The following is a 19,380-nucleotide window of genomic DNA, read 5'->3' as shown; positions in this document are numbered from 1 at the left end:
TCCTCTCCACCACCTCCTCCTCTCCACCCCCTGGAGGAGACAGTGGGAGGCGGGGTGGGTGAGGAGGGGTGGGGGAGAGTGAGATTGGGGCTGGGGAGAGAGAGTGCGGTTTGGGGAGGAGAGAAAATATGGGGGGTGGGGGGGAGGAGAGAGTGGGGGAAATGGAGGGTGGGGGGAGGAGAGAGTGGGGGAAATGGGCGTGGGGAGGAGAGAGTGGGAGAAAGGGGGGCTGGGAAGAGTGAGGGGCTGAGGGAGGAGAGAATGGGGGGGAGGGGAAAGTGGTGGAAAGGGGGGTTGTGGGGAGATTGCGAGTGGGGGTGGGAGGGAGAGTGGGACTGGGGAGGAGGGTGGGGAGGAGGGGTGGTGGTGGGGGTGAAGGGACAGTGGGGGTCAGGGAAGATGGGAGAGTGGTGGGTGGGGGGATAAGGGTGATTGAGTAGGGGGTTGAGGGTGGTACACAAATCCAGGAGAGGCTTTGGGTCCAGGGCTCCTCAGTCACACCCTCTCCCCTTCCCTGTACCGCCTTTAATTGCGCTCCCCCCCTCCCCTGGAGGAGCACGGCACCACCGTGAAGGAGAAATTTGATGGCCGCTGGCAGGACGGTGTCAGTGTCTCCCCACCCCATTCCCCCCCTCCTCACCCACCCCTCCCCTCTCCACCCCCCTCCTCTCGCCCCCCATTGAGTTTTTTGAACAGAATTTATTTTAAAGGAAAAAACGCAATTTCCCCAGGTTACAATGGAAACCCTACGAGGACGGGCCCACTTGGTCTAGTATATTACTAAAACTGATCTTGTATACATATAGATAAATATATATTTATGTATCTGAAATTTTGTTATGGAAATACAGCCAAAACGGTAAACAATAGCGCCACAATTTCAGCACCACCCTAATCACCATTGTCCTGGCCACGCTTTACAACAACTTTCATTCAGATTGGTGTTATATTTTTAAAGCTAGAGAGATTGAAAAAATGTCCTTTTAAACCGATTTCATAATGATCTTCAGCGTGTGACGTCGCAGTGGGATCCGCACGCGTGCTAGCCAATGAGGGAGGGGGGCCAGAGAGTCGCGGCCAATAAACTGACATTAACAAATCTGGTCCCCCCCCCCCCTGAGAACCTGTTCCCAGCGCCCTGCGCCATCACCGGACTACCAGAGGGCAGCTTCTTCACCTCCCGCGTCTCCAACGCCCGCTTCAACCGACGGCGTCGTCGACGACTCCACAAAAATGGCGGCCGCTCTCCTCCTCCCGCTCCACCATCTTGCTATTGAGGGAGTACAGCGTAGTAGATTCACTAAGTTAATTCCCGGAATGGCGGGACTGTCGTATGTTCAAAGACTGGAGCGGCTAGGCTTGTATACTCTGGAATTTAGAAGGATGAGAGGGGATCTTATTGAAACATCTAAGGTTATTAAGGGATTGGACATGTTAGAGGAAGGAAACATTTTTCCAATGAGGGGGGAGTCCAGAACCAAGGGCCACAATTAAGAATAAGGGGTTGGCCATTTAGAACGGAGACGAGGAAAAACCTTTTCAGTCAGAGAGTTGAAAATCTGGAATTCTCTGCCTCAGAAGGCAGTGGAGGCCAATTCTCTGGATGCTTTCAAGAGAGAGCTAGATAGAGCTCTTAAGGATAGCGGAGTCAGGGGGTATGGGGAGAAGGCAGGAACGTGGTACTGATTGTGAATGATCAGCCATGATCACATTGAGTGGCGGTGCTGGCTCGAAGGGCCAAATGGCCTCCTCCTGCACTTATTGTCTGTTGTGTGCGCCTCCCATTGCCGCACTGTCCACCGGGAGGTGTAGTCCCAGCGCACCGGACAATCACCGGACCACAACCCCACCACACACCCACCCACCCACAGGGTAATAATAATAAAATAATATAAGAATATAAAATAATGATATAATAATGCAAGAATATAAAATTTTAAATTCTACATCTTTCAATATATATTAACCTCTACTGATGCGGTTGAGGGAGTGGAATGGGGTGGGGGTAGGGGTGGGAAGGAAGGGGGTCTGGGGGGAGGGGTATGGCGGTGAGGGGAGGAGGGGGGGGGGAGTGGGAGGGGTGATGGGGGGTTGAAGTGGGGTTGGGTGGAAGTGGGGCGGGGAGAGGGGATAGAGGGAGGGGCACTGGGGGGAAGGGGAGGAGGGGGGATGAAGTGGTTTTGGGGAGTAGTGGGACTGGGAGGGGTGTGGGGAGGGTGGGGATGGGGGGAAGGGGGACTGGGGAAGGGGAGGGGGGAGTAGGGCTACGTGGGGTGGGGATTGGAGTGGGAGGGGGTTGGAGAGGGAGGGGGACTGGGGGAAGGAGAGGGACTGGGGGGAAGGTGGGGGGGGAGGGGGACTGGGGGGAAGGAGAGGGGGTGGGGGGATTGAAGTGGAGTTGGGGGGGTAGTGGGGGTGGGGTAGGGGGCGATGGAGTGGGGGGGATAAGGGGGATGGAGTGGGGGTGGTGAGGGTCCTAGACCAATACAATAAAGGGGCACCCTCTCCCCTTCCCTGTCCCCCTTCTACGTGGAATGGGCCCAAAGTGTCCACTTGGTCTAGTTACTTTAAAAGGGGTAAAGATTCAATCTGAATCTCACTACTGCAACCCCCAAAGAAATGCAAATGGTGTTCCAAACAATTCCAGACAAGTAAAATAGCTGGAGGATATGCTGCATGGAAGACATACAGTGCATGCAGAAAGTATTCACACCCCTTCACTTTTTCCACATTTTGCTACGTTACAGCCTTATTTTTAAATGGATTAAATTCTTTTTTTGAATGACACTCAAAATTGAGCTTAGGTTCATCCTGTTTCCATTGATTATCCTTGAGATGTTTCTACAACTTGATTGGAGTCCACCAGTCGTAAATTAAATTGATTGGACATGATTTGGAAAGGCATACACCTGTCTAGGTGGAGCACCGAACCTTGCGGTACCCCACTGGTCACTGCCTGCCATTCTGAAAGGGACCCATTTTCCCCACTCTTTGCTTTCTGTCTTGTCAACCAATTTTTTATCCATGTCAGTACCCTACCCCCAATCCCATGTGGTCTAATTTTGCCCACTAATCTCCTATGTGGGACCTTGTTGAAGGCTTTCTGAAAGTCGAGGTACACCACATCCACCGGCTCCCCCCTGTCAATATTCCTAGTTACATCCTCAAAAAATTCCAGAAGATTAGTCATGCATGATTTCCCCTTCATAAATCCATGCTGACTCAGAACGATCCTGTTACTGCTATCCAAATGCTCCGCAATTTCGTCTTTTATAATTGACTCCAGCATCTTCCCCACCACTGATGTCAGACTAACTGGTCTATAATTTCCCGTTTTCTCTCTCCCTCCTTTCTTAAAAACTGGGATAACAGTTGAGACAAAAGAAACTGCAACTGCTGGAATCTTGAGTGAAAAACAAAGTGCTGGAGTAACTCAGTAAGTCTAAAAGGTCTTTGATAAGGTCCCACACGGGTGATTGGTGAGCAAAATTAGAGCACATGGTATTGGGGGTAGAGTGTTGACATGGATAGAGAATTGGTTGGCAAACAGGAAGCAAAGAGTAGGAGTAAACAGGTCCTTTTTTGAATGGCAGGCAGTTGTTAGTGGAGTACCGCAAGGCTCAGTGCTGGGGCCGCAACTATTTACCATATATATTAATGATTTGGATGAGGGAATTAGAAGTAACACTAGCAAGTTTGCAGATAATACAAAGCTGGGTGGCAGCGTGAACTGTAAAGATGTTAGGAGGTTGCAGGGTGACCTGGATGGGTTGAGTGAGTGGGCAGATGCGTGGCAGATGTAGTATAATATAGATAAATATGAGGTTATCCACTTTGGCAGCAAAAACAAGGAGGCAGATTAATATCTCAATGGTGTCAGGTTAGGTAAGGGGGAAGTGCAGCGAGACCTGGGTGTCCTTGTACATCAGTCACTGAAAGTTGGCGTGCAGGTACAGCAGGCAGTGAAGAAAGCTAATGGCATGTTGGCCTTCATAATGAGAGGATTTCAGTATAGGAGAAAAGAGGTTCTTCTGCAGTTGTATAGGGGCCTGGTGAGTCTGCATCTGGAGTATTGGGTACAGTTTTGTTCTTCTAATTTGAGGAAGGACATCCTTGTAATTGAGACAGTGCAGCCTGACCCCTGGGATGGCAGGACTGTCATATGAGGAAACATTGAAAAGACTAGGCTTGTATTCACTGGAGTTTAGGAGGATGAAAGGGGATCTTATAGACATATAAAATTATAAAAGTACTGGACAAGCTAGATGCAGGAAAAATGTTCCCTATGTTGGGCGAGTCCAGAATCAGGGGCCACAGTCTTAGAATAAAGGGGAGGCCATTTAAAACTGAGGTGAGAAGGAACTTTTTCACCCAGAGAGTTGTGAATTTGTGGAATTCTCTGCCACAGAGGGCAGTGGAGGCCAAATCACTAGATGAATTTAAGAGAGAGTTAGATAGAGCTCTAGGGGCGAGTGGAATCAAGGGATATGGGGAGAAGGCAGGCACGGGTTACTGATTGTGGATGATCAGCCATGATCACAATGAATGACCCAAACAGTCTTTCCAGGTGAGACAGAGGTTCACCTGCACCTCCTCCAACCTCATCTATTGCATCCGCTGCTCTAGATGTCAACTTATTTACATCGGCGAAACCAAGTGCGGGCTCGGCAATCGCTTCGCTCAACACCTGCGCTCGGTCCGTGTTGGCCAAACTGATCTCACGGTGGCCGAGCACTTCAACTCCCCCTCCCATTCCCTGTCTGACCTTTCTGTCATGGGCCTCCTCCAGTGCCATGGTGAGGCCCACCGGAAATTGGAGGAACAGCACCTCATATTTCGCCTGCAGCTTGCAGCCCAGTGGTATGAACATCGACTTCTCCAACTTTAGATAGTTCCTCTGTCCCTCTCTTCCCCTCCTCCTTCCCAGATCTCCCTCTATCTTCCTGTCTCCACCTATATCCTTCCTTTGTCCCGCCCCCTGACATCAGTCTGAAGAAGGGTCTCGACCCGAAACATCACCCATTCCTTCTCTCCTGAGATGCTGCCTGACCTACTGAGTTACTCCAGCATTTTGTGAATAAATACCTTCGATTTGTACCAGCATCTGCAGTTATATTCTTATACAATGAGTGGCGATGCTGGCTTGAAGGGCCGAATGACCTCCTCCTGCACCTATTTTCTAAGTTTCTAAAAAGTCATGCATACATGAAAAATAGATGATCGGAGGATGCTATCTTGCTTGCACTACGTTCATCTCTATCATATTGTCAATACAAATAATACAGACTGAATTGACTTCAGCTTCAACACTGTAATACCATGTTTCCACCAGTGGGAGAATCTAAGGCCTGAGGCACTGACCTGAGAATAAAATAACGTACCATTAGAATGGAGATGGGGAAGAATTTCTTTAGTCAGAGTGTAGTGAATCTGTGGAATTCATTGCCACAGAAGGCTGTGGAGGGCGTCAATGGATATTTTTAAGGTGGAGATGAATAGATTCTTAATTAGTAGGTGTGGAGTTATGGGGAGAAGGCCGCAGAATGGGTTTGAGAGGGAAAGATAGATCATCTGTGATTGGATGGTGGAGTAGACTTGATGGGCCAAATGGCCTAATTCTGCTCCTACAATTTATGAACATGAATACCGAATAAGTTCATTCCTAAACTAGGGCAAATAGCCTCCACCCACAGCTGGCTTTTGAACTTCCTGACTTGCAGACCTCAGTCAATTAGAATTGGTCATAACATTTGTGCCACCCTGACCCTCACACTGGTGTTCCTCAGGGTTGTGTGCTCAGATCTTTGCTCTACTCCCTCTACACCCATGACAGTGGCCAAGTATAACACCAACCTGATCTTTAACTTTGCCAATTATACCACTGTTGGACTGATCAACAACAACAAGGAGATGAAGTACAGGATAGAGATGGAGAGCGTCATGTCATGCTGTCAGGCCAACAACCTGCCCTTAATGCCAGCTAGATGAAAGAGATGGTTGTTGACTAAAGGAAGTATCAAGGACCTACCTTTGAGCTCATCAATGGATCTGCCATGCAGACAGTCGACAGTTTTGGTTCCTAGACATCCATATCACCAGCATCCTAATGTAGTCCCTTCACACTAATGCAGGGATCAAGAAAATGCATCTGAGAAGCTTTGATATGTTCATCAGGGTTCTCTCGAACTTCTACAGATGCACTCCAGAAAATATTCTGACGGGATGCATTTCAGCCTGGTACGGCACTGCTCTACCCTGGATGGCCTGAACCTGCCCTGTCAATAGCAGGCTGGTCACTTCCTTCCACCCAGTCTATCTTCATGGTGCATTGCATTAAGGAGGCTGGAAGTATTGTCAAGAATGTCTGCCACCCTGACCATTGCCTTTCTCTCTTGTAACTTTGAGGAGATGATACAGGAGCTTGAAAGTTCATACATCCAGAATCAACAACAGCTTCTTCCCCATGGCTATAAGACTCCAGAACCAATCACATCTTTCACACCCCCTTCCCAGACATGCTGCCATGTACTCTTACTCTTAACTTTAACTCATTCAGTTATTCTGCTGTGCTTTAAAAAAAAATTGCACTACTTTCACATTACTCAAAAATCATGCACCATTTTCGCTTGCCATATTTATTGTATTTATTACCCGGTTTACTCTGTGTTTCATGTGTATATTACGATAAACAGATCAGACTCCCCCTCCTGCTGTTCCCATCACCCACCCATAAAAATCTCATACGAACCTCACATGGAAATAAGAAAGATAATTTCTACTAAACTATGGGGTGCTGACCTTAAATTCAACTCATTACAAACGCTAGTATAAAATATCTAAATTGTTAACAGCGAAAAAATTGTCACTTATACCATGTGTTAAAGAGTAACTTTAACCCACTCTGCTAACCTGCCGCTGAAACCTTTAACAATGCCAATGTTACCTGCAGACTTTTCTAAAACATGCCTGCTGGGCACTTGCCTAACTCAAAACCAAGTCCTGCTCATCCATCATCTCATCATACTCACAGACTCGCATTACTTCCTGGTTAAAGGGAAACCCAAGAGACTGTAAGTGTTGGAATCTGGAGCAAAAACCAAAACTGCTGGAGGAACTCAGCAGGTCAAGCAGCATCTGTGGAGGGAAAGGAATTGTGGATGTTTTGCCAATTCTCCCTCAGAGATGCTGATCAACCCACTGAGCTTGAGTAATTTGTTTTTAACAAGTTAAATATTGATTTTAAAGTTCTGATCCTTTTTTTACATGAGCAATACCTTTGTTATATGGCTCACTCACTATCACTGTATTCTCTTGCAATGCTCCAACATCTCAGTGATCCTCTGTTTCGGACTTCATGCTCATCCATTAATTTAGTTGGTTCATGATGAAGGCAAAATCTTCACTGGTCATGATCCTAAGCCCTGGAATTCCCTTGTTAAATCTCTATACCAGTTTTTTTCATGTTTTAAACTCCTTAAATTCTAGCTCTTTCATCACATCTAATCTTTTCTTATGTGGCTCAACCTCAATTTTTATTTAAATAATATTCGTATAAAGTGCCTAAGATATTTAAAAAAATTAAGGTGTTATTTAAGTAGTAGTCAAGTGATAACATGCTTGATAGCCAAACATATGGCCATTTTAAGAGTTGCCCATACTCTTAAAATCACAAATGCAATTGAATAAAAGTAGAACAAATCTTGCTTTTGTGACCTCCTTAAGTTTGCAATGCTTTCCTCTGAAAATTTCACATAATCCATTTTACGTCAAAAATATTATTTCCATACGATATTAAAATATGCACATATAACTCTTTTGAAAACTACCAACTTAAAATAATTGATTAATATTTGCTCCAGTGAACTTTCTAGTTTCTATTACCACTATTTACAGTAAATTCTGTTCAGAAAAAATCTTTTGAAGTACAGCTTTAAGATACTTTTTAACTATAGTAGGTTTCCTTTTTTCAGTTGTTTTCGGATGTATGTAATTATCGCCATCAGAGGAATACAGCTTGTTGAACAAACCACAAGAAGTCCAATAACAGCCAAGGCATAAGTAGGATATTCACGCTGCACTGATTGTCCCTAGAAAATATAACATCACAGCAACCGTCATGTAAGCGTGGATCTCAAAATTCAACACCAAAAAGAATATTTTACTAACTCCTTTACAGGTGTAGAAATTGTGACTGTGCTTCCATAAACTTCAGTGTCACAAAGATACTTCTTCCAATTGTGTGCAATTCTGGTCATTGCATGATAGAAATTAGATGATTTCTCCAGAGGGAGTGCAGAGGAGATTTATGAAAATACTACCAGTGCAAAAGAAGTCTGAATATGAGATAAAGTTGTCTGCTCTAAGGGTTCATAGACGTACAGCACAAAACAGATCCTTTGGCCCACCATGACCATCAAGTACTTAGTTACACTAATCCCATTTACCTGCGCTTGATCTGTAACTGGCAATGCCTTGGTGATTCATGTACTTGCCCAGGTGTTTTTTAAGTGCTATGAGAGTAGATGAATCCACTACCATCTCAAGCAGTGTGTTCCAGATTGCAACCAGCTTCTTGCTGAAAAATATTCTTCCTCAGATCCCTTCTAAATCTCTTTCTCACATTATAATTACTTAGGTACACCTACTGTTGGGAAAAAAATCCTACTCTCTACCCCATTTATGCCTCATAAATAGCTAAAGTTATTCCGCTGTATAAAACTGGAGATAAACACCACTTCACAAATTACAGACCTGTTTCTCTTCTCCCACAGTTCTCTAAAATTCTGGAAAAACTTTTCGTCAACAGATTAGACAATTTCATAGATAAGCACAATTTACTCTCTAATAGTCAATATGGATTCAGAAGTAACCGGTCAACATCACTAGCTTTTTAACTGAACTCATTGAACAAATCACAAATTCTATAGATGAAAAGAAATATACTGTTGGGGTATTCATTGATCTAAAAAAAGCATTCGATACAATAAATCATGAAATATTAATCAATAAATTGGAACTATATGGGATTAGGGGCTTGGCTTTAGAGTGGGTTAGAAGTTGTTTAAAGAACAGGAAACAATTCGTGAAGATGGGAGAATATCAGTCTGGATGTTTGGACATTGTGTGTGGAGTCCCCCAGGGGTCAGTGTTGGGTCCTAAACTCTTCATCATCTACATCAATGATATATGTAAATTATCAAAAATATTGAAATTCATCCTATTTGCTGATGACACTAACATTCTTGGTTCTGGTGAAAATTTACAGCAACTTTTGGACAGTATCACCTCAGAATTTTGCAAAATTAAAAAATGGTTTGACATTAACAAATTATCACTAAACTTGAGCAAAACAAAATTATGATATTTGGGAACAGTAAAATAAACAATCAAGCACAGGTACAGATAGAGGGTGTTAACATAGAAAGAGTAAATGAAACTAAATTCCTTGGGGTGATAATAGATGAAAATATTTGCTGGAAGTCTCACATTAAACATATCCACAGTAAAGTATCTAGAAGCATTTCAGTTCTGGCCAAAGCAAAACAGTTTCACCTTATTTAAGTTACTGTATAGAGGTGTGGGGAAGTACATATATAAGTTCACTACAACCACTATTCATACTGCAAAAAAGAGCCATTAGAATAATTCATAATGTCGGTTTTTGTGAACACACCAACTCATTATTTATAAAGTCTAAAATAATCAAATTTTATGACATTGTGGAATATCAAACAGCTCAATTCATGTACAAAGTGAGAAACAATTTGCTACCAAGTAACTTACAGGAAATGTTTTATGAAAGAGAGGGGGGGTATAATTTAAGGGGAACATTAAATTTCAAGATTCGCAATACTCGAACACATCAAATCCAGCATCCCTGACTCACTGGACCCACATTAATTTGCATACAGGGCAAATAGATCCACAGAGGACGCCATCTCTCTGGCTCTTCACATTGTCCTGACTCACCTAGAGAGACAGGGCACGTACGTGAGGATGCTATTCATAGACTATAGCTCCGCCTTCAACACGGTCATCCCTACCAAGCTCGTCACCAAACTCCACCAGCTAGGCCTCAGCTCGTCGTTATGTGACTGGATCCTGGATTTCCTGCTGGAACGACCGCAGGCAGTGAGAATGGGCCCGCACCTGTCCTCCACTATCACCCTGAGTACCGGCACACCACAGGGCTGTGTTCTGAGCCCCATGCTCTACTCCTTCTTCACACACGACAGTGTTCCTGCATTCGACACCAACACCATTGTCAAGTTTGCAGACGACACAACGGTGATCGGGCTTATCACCAACGGGGATGAAACAAACTATAGAGCGGAGGTGCAGAACCTGGCGGACTGGTGCTCGGATAACAACCTGTCCCTAAATACCACCAAGACCAAGGAGCTGATCATCAACTTCCGTAGGTCACATAACGGGGAATATGCCCTGATCTCTATCAACGGGGACAGTGTGGAGAGAGTGTCCAGCTTCAAGTTTCTGGGCACTCACATTTCGGAGGACCTAACATGGTCCAATAACATTGCTGCGCTGGTCAAGAAGGCACAACAAAGACTTCTACTTAAGAACACTGAAAAAGTCTGGTCTACCCCAACAGCTGCTGACGACCTTCTACCGCTGCACCATAGAGAGCATCCTAACGCATGGCATCCCTGTGTGGTACCTCAGCTGCACGGAGGCAGAAAGGAAAGCTCTACAGCGGGTAGTTCATAGAGCTCAGAGGGCCATCGGAACACAGCTACCAGACTTGGAGGGCATCTACAACACACGATGCCTCAGAAAAGCCACCAGCATCCACAAAGACTCTTCACACCCCTGCAACAGTCTGTTCGAACTCCTTCCATCAGGCAGACGATACAAGGCCTTCTACGCCCGCACCTCCAGACTCAGGAACAGCTTCATCCCCAGGGCCATAGCTGCTATGAACCGGTCCTGCTGAGCCGGATGGCCACAACGCATAGATCAACTTGCACTTTACCCTGTCTAAAACTGTTACAATTGTTTCGTTTCGTTGGGTTGCTGTTGTCTAAATTACTTAAATTATTGCATCGTATGGGAGGCGCATTCCCAATCTCGTTGTACCCCTGGGTACAATGACAATAAAGATATATTGTATTGTATTGTATTGTAAAAGATTTTCTATATCAATCAGTGGAGTAAAGCTATGGAACAGAATGAATGTGGAATTAAAACAATGTTCAAACATCATCCAGTTTAAAAACAAATATAAACACATGATTTTTTTCTAGGTACAGTGAGGAGGGGGATTAACAGTCACCAGGGGTCTACATATAATAACACATCATTATTTAAATAAGTATATATATATGAACATAAGGGTGTATGAGTATTTTTGTATTAATATCTGACTTATTATACGGGTGGGTGACTATATTTGTATTTATATTTTGTATGTAAATGGTCGGGTACATGTATATATATGATTGGCCTAATGTATGTATATATATCAGATGTAGTTAATATAGACATTGTGTAAATAGGTATATTCATATGATTGTAGGGGTGAGTGAGTATATATGTAGTTATATTTGTATTTTAGGTATTAGTTATTATAGATAATACTTGATAAATATTGATTAGGGAATGGGAGTCGGATTAAATAAGTTCACACTTCTTCCTACTCCTTTTCGCACATGTAAAGACGTTAAGTAATGGATGAAATTCTTTGTATTTCTTCTGTTTTTTTGTTTATTTTGTTTTTTAATTTATGTCTTTTAACATGTACGAAATAAAATAAAATGATGATGATGATGATGTACCTCCATCTACACACTTCTCAGCCCCCACTGGTCTAAAGAAAACAAACCCAGACTATGGTGTATTTTCTCATAACTACCATCCTTCCGAAAATGTGGTGACCAGGACCGCATACAATATTCCAGCCGTAGTTTGCCAAAATCCTTCTACCATTACCTCTGCACTTACATTCTGTGACCCAGCTAAAGGAGGTTAATGTACATATGTTTTCCTCACCACATTATTTACCTTGCTGCCATCTTCAGGAATTGTTTGGCCTATACTCCCTGATCCCTTTATTGTTCTATATTCTCCTGAGATGGTGCCTGACCCGTTGAGTTACTCCAGCACTGTGTGTCTATCCTCCACCACCCTGTCTCATATTTATTTTTTTTAGTTCAAATTTAGAGATACAACCTAGAAACAGGCACTACGGCCCACCACTGTGTCCACCCCGACCAGTGATGCCAGATCTATCTAGATGCTAGGGACAATTTACAGAACCCAATTAACCTTTCGAACCAGCCTTCCATATGGGACCCTGTCAAATACATTACAAAAGCCCATATAAACCTCATTAACTGCAACTGAACTTGAGAATATATTTAGTTAACTCTTCAAAAAGTCTATTAAATTAGACAGGAACTTCACCAACAAATCTGTGTTTCTATGCCTAGGAATGATCCTATGCCTAGGAATTTTATTCAATAATTTCTCTAACACTGACTTTAGCCTAATTGGTCAATAATTATCTGACTGAACAAGCTGCTCCTCTTGAAGAAAACGACACATTTGCTGTTATGCATCACCTGGCGACTAACCTGTAGCGGTGAAGATATATTATGTCTGTCAGGGTCTTTGCCATCTCCTGTCTTGTACACTATCGCACCCTGCATCACATCTCATCATGCCCTAGGGGTTTGCACTCCTTTAGATCTACTAAAGCATCTAGTATCTCTTCCTTGATTCAAGTAAGTGAAATGTTGTTGGGGTTAAAATAAATATGAATGAATAAGTATCCATCACCATACTTGTTGGATTGAATGGCTAGCTCTGGCTTCTATTTCATTACATTCTTGAATTGGAAATAGACAATGGAGATGTGATATGTTTTGATGAAAATTATATGGTTTTCGTGTCTGATTCACAACAACAAGTCATTTAATGATGAATCAGCCCTCCCCCCCCCCCCCCCCCGGAGGACCAGCGGGAGGACCGGCGCCCGTCCCGGCGTGCCCCGCGCCTGCCCTTCCTCCCGTGGTGCAGCGCGCTGCAGAGGCTGTGGCAGAGGATCCAAATGATGGCCATCCCCACTGCTCACATCCGAGCTGCAGGAGACGCTTCGGTTCCACGCCCAGTCCGCAGGAGATGCCCGCGGGAGAAATGGGGCCAAGGTCAGAGCCTTTTCCCTGTCCCCCCCTTGCCCGCCCACGGCGGCCCTCCCCGCCCGGCAACGGGTCCACGGTTGGGCCGAGGGGGGAGGGAGGGGTGAGGAGGAGGGGGAGGGGGATGGGGAGGGGTGAAGGGGATGGGGAGGGGGTCGGGTAGGAGTGGGGACGGAAGGGGGTAGAGGGGAGGGGGGATGGGTAGAGGGTCGGGGTGAGGGGTCGGGGAGCGGAGGGATGGGGTGGGGGTGAGGGGGAGGGGAGTGATGAAGGGGGAGGGGATGGGGTGAAGGGGATGGGGAGGGGTGAAGGGGATGGGGAGGGGTGAAGGGGATGGGGAGGGGTGAAGGGGATGGGGAGGGGTGAAGGGGATGGGGGAGGGGTGAAGGGGATGGAGGAGGGGTGAAGGGGAGGGGTAGGAGGGGGTGCTGCAGGAGAGGTTTGGACCCAATGGGTCCAACTGAGCCCTTTAATCACTTCTGATTAAAGGGATCAGATCTGAAACACACCCTATGGCAGAAACACTCTATATGTGGTAACTATGTGTTCTCTCTTAACAATTTTCACAATCATGTCATCTCTGGGATCCCTTGACATGTTCCTCTCTTCCCTAATATGGTGGAAAAAGGCTGAAAGCATGTGACTCAAATTCCTGACTGCCAAGGTATAGAAACACAGAAAATGTTTGCTCCTGAGGCATTGTTTCTCTGTTCTGATGGGTTGACCACGTCTTAGTCTGAGATGGCAGTGAAGCTGCATTACTTTGTTTACTGAAAGGGTGTAGGCAAGAACACACATGTGAGGACATTGTCATGGTTGACGAGGTCTTGGACATGTTTGTTCCAGTGTCTAAACTGTGTCTATATCCTTGATAAGCTTTCTTCTGTTCATGCCTTTGCCTTCTACGTTAGACCACTTTTGTACATCTCTGGTCATGATGTTTAACCAGGAATTAATGAACAGTAACAGTAGTGGTTACTGACAGTCCAGTCACATGTATATGCTCAGTTGAATACGGAGGAGGAAAGTCAGCAATATTTGACAATTAACTTTTAAAATGTATTCCCATACAACATTCCATTAGGGTCTGGGTTCAAGCTATAATGGACAAAATATGACATGTATGGATTAATATCTTTGCACTCACGATGATGTCAAAAAAATTAAATATCAGGAGATCTATTGATATCCTACTCATGCAAGTATGCAGAAGGATTTTAGAAGGATGAACTGATTTAGACAAATGTTTGGATGAATGAGCCTATCGTATATTCAATGGTATTAGTTGTCAACATTACATAGTTGTGTTGGACTGAGATGAATCAAGAATATTAAGAAGAAATCTGTTAGCAGGGCTTAATGCTGAACATGCTGGACTGTGAGCATGCAGGCAAATGCTGGAAGTGTATCGTGGCCTAGACTAGATAATGAACTTGAAAGGAGTCAACAAAGTATCTGTCAAGATTGTAGAATCAAGCCAGTTGGAAGTAGTTAATATGACCTTATCGTGAGAAGAATGTTTTTGTGAGAGTGAAATCATATTGCACCTTGGTATATATGACAATAAACTAATCTAATCTAAGGCAATTGATAACTTCTTTGTATTTCTCAACAGTAACTTGAAGTGAAATTAAATTTAAAAAAAAAAAAATTGAGATCTATGTTATCATGGGCTACTAGTTGAGTTAATCTCAGATAATGATCCTCAGTTTCATTCATTTTCATTTAAGTGTTTTATGAAATAAAATGGTATAAAGCATACACTTTGCCATGTCATTTAATATCAAGTGACGTGGCAAGGGAGCATGAAGGAAATATACTTTTTAAAGCTGTTTGAATTCAACAACAAGATGTCTATTGGCCAACTTTTTGTAGGACTATGGTGCAAAGCCAAAATTTGCAATGGGTTCTACTTTGTCTATGCTACTAATACATAGAATGTGAAGAAAATTCAGGACACAACTGAACTTAATTTAGCCACATCCTGACGGGAGAGCAGAAGTGAAGCAATTGGGCCCAAAACAAAGTTATGATTCAGTCCCTGGAAAGAGACAATTCAGGCAACATTTTGGAGTTTTGTGTGTTCACACCACCGAAGAAGTCTGAAGTTCAAAAATGCAATGTTTGAATGATGGAGCAAGTATGCTTGTGATGTGTGTGTCACACTTGTGCACATGCACAATTCACTTGGAGAGATGAATAAGCAAGGTGCATTTGTCTCAGCACTTCCCTGTGTCTCTCAGTGACTCATCTCTTACAGTTAGAATAAATATCTGCACATTGGTAATACTTTATATTCTGCATTTGCTGCATTGAAAGAGGACTCTTTTATTTCTGTCCAAGGAAATGTGTGTGTCAATGTAATTGACAGTATTTCTTTGCTTTACTACTGTTTATACACATTATGCCTCCCTGAACCTGGCCAAATGGAGAAGTTTGCAAATGTAGATTGTAGTATTGAATGGCTCACACACTACACTCATCATGCGATATGTTACAATACGATACGATAGTACTTTATTTATCCCAGGAGGGAAATTGATTAGGGGTAGAAGTGTTGGAGGAAGCTCATTAATCAGATCTCAGTAGTTACCACCATTATCCCAAGCAGGCCCCGCTGTTCCTGGACTTGCTGTGTACATGATAGACAAGTGATATTAAATGTTAATGCACAGCTAAACCAAACAGAGTGTGCACTTACCGCAGATGAATCCCACGCAGTGTATGATAGCTGTTCACCTGTGATGTAGTCAACCAAGTAAAAAATCAGGAGGCTCACAATTACAGCAGGGCTTATGAAAACCCAAGAAACTGTCCAATACAAATTTGGCTTGTGTCCCATCATCATTTCAATCTCATTCTGGAATCTGTAATGGATTAAATAATTCTAATAAATTGCTACACGATTACAGGCAATATCTAAATTGACAAATCACACAAAATTCCAGCTGTGGTCTCACCAATTTTTTCTAACGTTTTATCAAGATTTACCTACATTTATATTCTATACTCCTGTGCATTCTTCACTACCCCATTCTTGGAGGTGGTGCTGCCACCTTCAGGGATCGACATGTATATCTGACTCTCTTTGCTGCTCAATATTCCTTAGGACCCTGTCATTCCTGCTATATGTTGGATCTCTCCATCTGTTCCCCCCACCCCATACAGCATCAGCTCACACTTTATTTAGAATTAAATTCTCTCTCCTGCTGCCCTGCTCAACCTTACTAGCTGATCAAGATTATTCTGCAGCCCATGACTACCTTGCCTCACTATCTGCGACCACCATTTTTAATGTCATGTGCAAGCTTACTCTTCAAACCTTGATCATTTGATCATTCACATCTAAATCATTAATGTGCAAGGGCCCCAGCACTAATTCCAATGGTACACCACAGGTCACAAGCTTCCAATCACAAAAGTAATCCTACACAATCATCAATCTCTTATTAACAAGTTAATTTTGGACCCCAATTGCCAACTTGCTTGAATCCCAAAGATTCTATCTTTGCCTTCCATGTGAGACTTTGTCAATAGCTTTATTGAAATCCTAGGGTAGAAGCTGGTATACATCTCATCAACCCCTGGGGATTTATCCAACTAAATTTACACTAAGACATCTATCATCTCTTTTTCAATCCTAACATGCTCTAGAATTTCACTGTCCCACCTGAAATCTCCAACTACAATGCCTTTCTCCTGTGTGAATACATACAAACAGTATTAATTTGTGACCTCCCTCACGTCCTCATGTCCCATGAACAGATTGCCTTTGGTCCCTCAAGAGCCCCATTCTTTTAATGTACTTAAACATGCTTTGGGATTGTACTTAATCTTCAGGGGAAGCGCCTTTCCCCTGTTTTCAGTCCTCTCTGCCTACCTTATGCATCATAAAGTGCTCCAAGAGCTCAGTCAAAGTGCACATTAAACTTTATTAGGTATGTGAAGAAGAAACAAATAGTCAAGGCAAATGTGGTTCCCTTGAAGACAGAATCAGGGGAATTTATTATGGGGAACAAGGAAATGGCAGACGAGTTGAACCGGTACTTTGGATCTGTCTTCACTAAGGAAGATACAAACAATCTCCCAGATGTTCTAGTGGCCAGAGATCCTAGGGTTAGAGAGGAACTGAAGGAGATTCACATTAGGCAGGAAATGGTGTTGGGTAGACTGATGGGACTGAAGGCTAATAAATCCCCAGGGCAATAGACAATAGGTGCAGGAGTAGGCCATTCGGCCCTTCGAGCCAGCACCACCATTCAATGTGATCATGGCTGATCATTCTCAATCAGTACCCTGTTCCTGCCTTCTCCCCATACCCCCTGACTCCGCTATCCTTAAGAGCTCTATCTAGCTCTCTCCTGAATGCATTCAGAGAATTGACTTCCACTGCCTTCTGAGGCAGTGAATTCCACAGATTTACAACTCTCTGACTGCAAAGGTTTTTCCTCATCTTGGTTCTAAATGGCTTGATGGTCTGCATCCCAGGGCACTTAAGGAGGTGGCTCTAGAAATTGTGGACGCATTGGTGATCATTTTTCCGATGTTCTATAGATTCAGGATCAGTTCCTGTGGATTGGAGGGTAGCTAATGTTATCCCACTTTTTAAGAAAGGAGGGAGAGAGAAAACGGGAAATTATAGACCAGTTTGTCTGACATCAATGGTGGGGAAGATGCTGGAGTCAATTATAAAAGACGAAATTGCGGAACATTTGGATAGCAGTAACAGGATCGTTTCGAGTCAGCATGGATTTACGAAGGGGAAATCATGCTTGACTAATCTTCTGGAATTTTTGAGGATGTAACTAGGAAAATTGACAGGGGAGAGCCGGTAGATGTGGTGTACCTCGACTTTCAGAAAGCCTTCGACAAGGTCCCACACAGGAGATTAGTGGGCAAAATTAGAGCACATGGTATTGGGGGTAGGGTGCTGACATGGATAGAAAATTGGTTGACAGACAGAAAGCAAAGAGTGGGGATATATGGGTCCCTTTCAGATTGGCACAGTGACTAGTGGGGTACCGCAAGGCTCGGTGCTGGGACCCCAGCTATTTACAATATATATTAATGACTTGGACGAAGGGATTAAAAGCACCATTAGCAAATTTGCAGATGATACAAAGCTGGGTGGTAGTGTGAACTGTGAGGAAGATGCTATGAGGCTGCAGGGTGACTTGGCAGGTTGTGTGAGTGGGCGGATGCATGGCAGATGCAGTTTAAAGTGGATAAGTGTGAGGTTATCCACTGGTGGTAAGAATAGGAAGGCAGATTATTATCTGAATGTGTCAAGTTAGGAACAGGGGACGTACAATGAGATCTGGGTGTCCTAGTGCAACAGCCACTGAAAGGAAGCATGCAGGTACAGCAGGCAGTGAAGAAAGCCAATGGAATGTTGGCCTTCATAACAAGAGGAGTTGAGTATAGGAGCAAAGAGGTCCTTCTGCAGTTGTACAGGGCCCTAGTGAGACCACACCTGGAGTACTATGTGCAGTTTAGGTCTCCAAATTTGGGGAAGGATATTCTTGCAATTGAGGGCGTGCAGCGTAGGTTTACTAGGTTAATTCCTGGAATGGCGGGACTGTCATATGTTGAAAGACTGGAGCGACTAGGCTTGTATACACTGGAATTTAGAAGGATGAGAGGGGATCTTATCGAAACATATAAGATTATTAAGGAATTGGACATGTTAGAGGCAGGAAACGTGTTCCCAATGTTGGGGGAGTCCAGAACCAGGGGCCACAGTTTGAATAAGGGGTAGGCCATTTAGAACAGAGATAAGGAAAAACTTTTTCAGTCAGAGAGTTGTAAATCTGTGGAATTCTCTGCCTCAGAAGGCAGTGGAGGCCAATTCTCTGAATGCATTCAAGAGAGAGCTAGATAGAGCTCTTAAGGATAGCGGAGTCAGGGGGTATGGGGAGAAGGCAGGAACAGGGTACTGATTGAGAATGATCAGCCATGATCACATTGAATGGTGGTGCTGGCTCGAAGGGCCGAATGGCCTACTCCTGCACCTATTGTCTATTAACTCCAGCCTCCCAGGCAGCCTAGGTTCACTGCAATTTGTCTGCTGATGGAACAGGTTTTACACTCATCCCTGGGACATCAGGATAACAAGGATACCTACATCAGAATACCTCCTATTCATTGATTATGGTTCTGCCTTTAACATAATAACTCCAAGCAAATTCATCTCCAACTCATGGACCTAGGACCTCACAACTGG

The 19,380-nt window shown here is 43.9% G+C and overlaps 1 protein-coding gene across 1 annotated transcript in view; it reads right to left on the bottom strand.

The window, feature by feature from the left end:
- Window positions 1-7,946: 7,946 nt before the first annotated feature.
- Window positions 7,947-19,380, bottom strand: part of slc6a20 (solute carrier family 6 member 20) — a 51,516-nt gene continuing 40,082 nt past the window's right edge. Inside the window, exons 11-12 of the mRNA XM_078428158.1 lie at window positions 15,859-16,024; window positions 7,947-8,087 (exon numbers count right to left, since the gene is read on the bottom strand). Of these exons, the coding sequence (XP_078284284.1) occupies window positions 7,947-8,087; window positions 15,859-16,024 (307 nt within the window). The remainder of the gene's footprint in view (window positions 8,088-15,858; window positions 16,025-19,380) is intronic.

This window comes from Rhinoraja longicauda, chromosome 2 (genome assembly GCF_053455715.1).
Source record: "Rhinoraja longicauda isolate Sanriku21f chromosome 2, sRhiLon1.1, whole genome shotgun sequence".
Lineage (NCBI taxonomy): Eukaryota > Metazoa > Chordata > Chondrichthyes > Rajiformes > Arhynchobatidae > Rhinoraja > Rhinoraja longicauda.
This window is presented reverse-complemented; position numbering and strand designations above follow the sequence as displayed.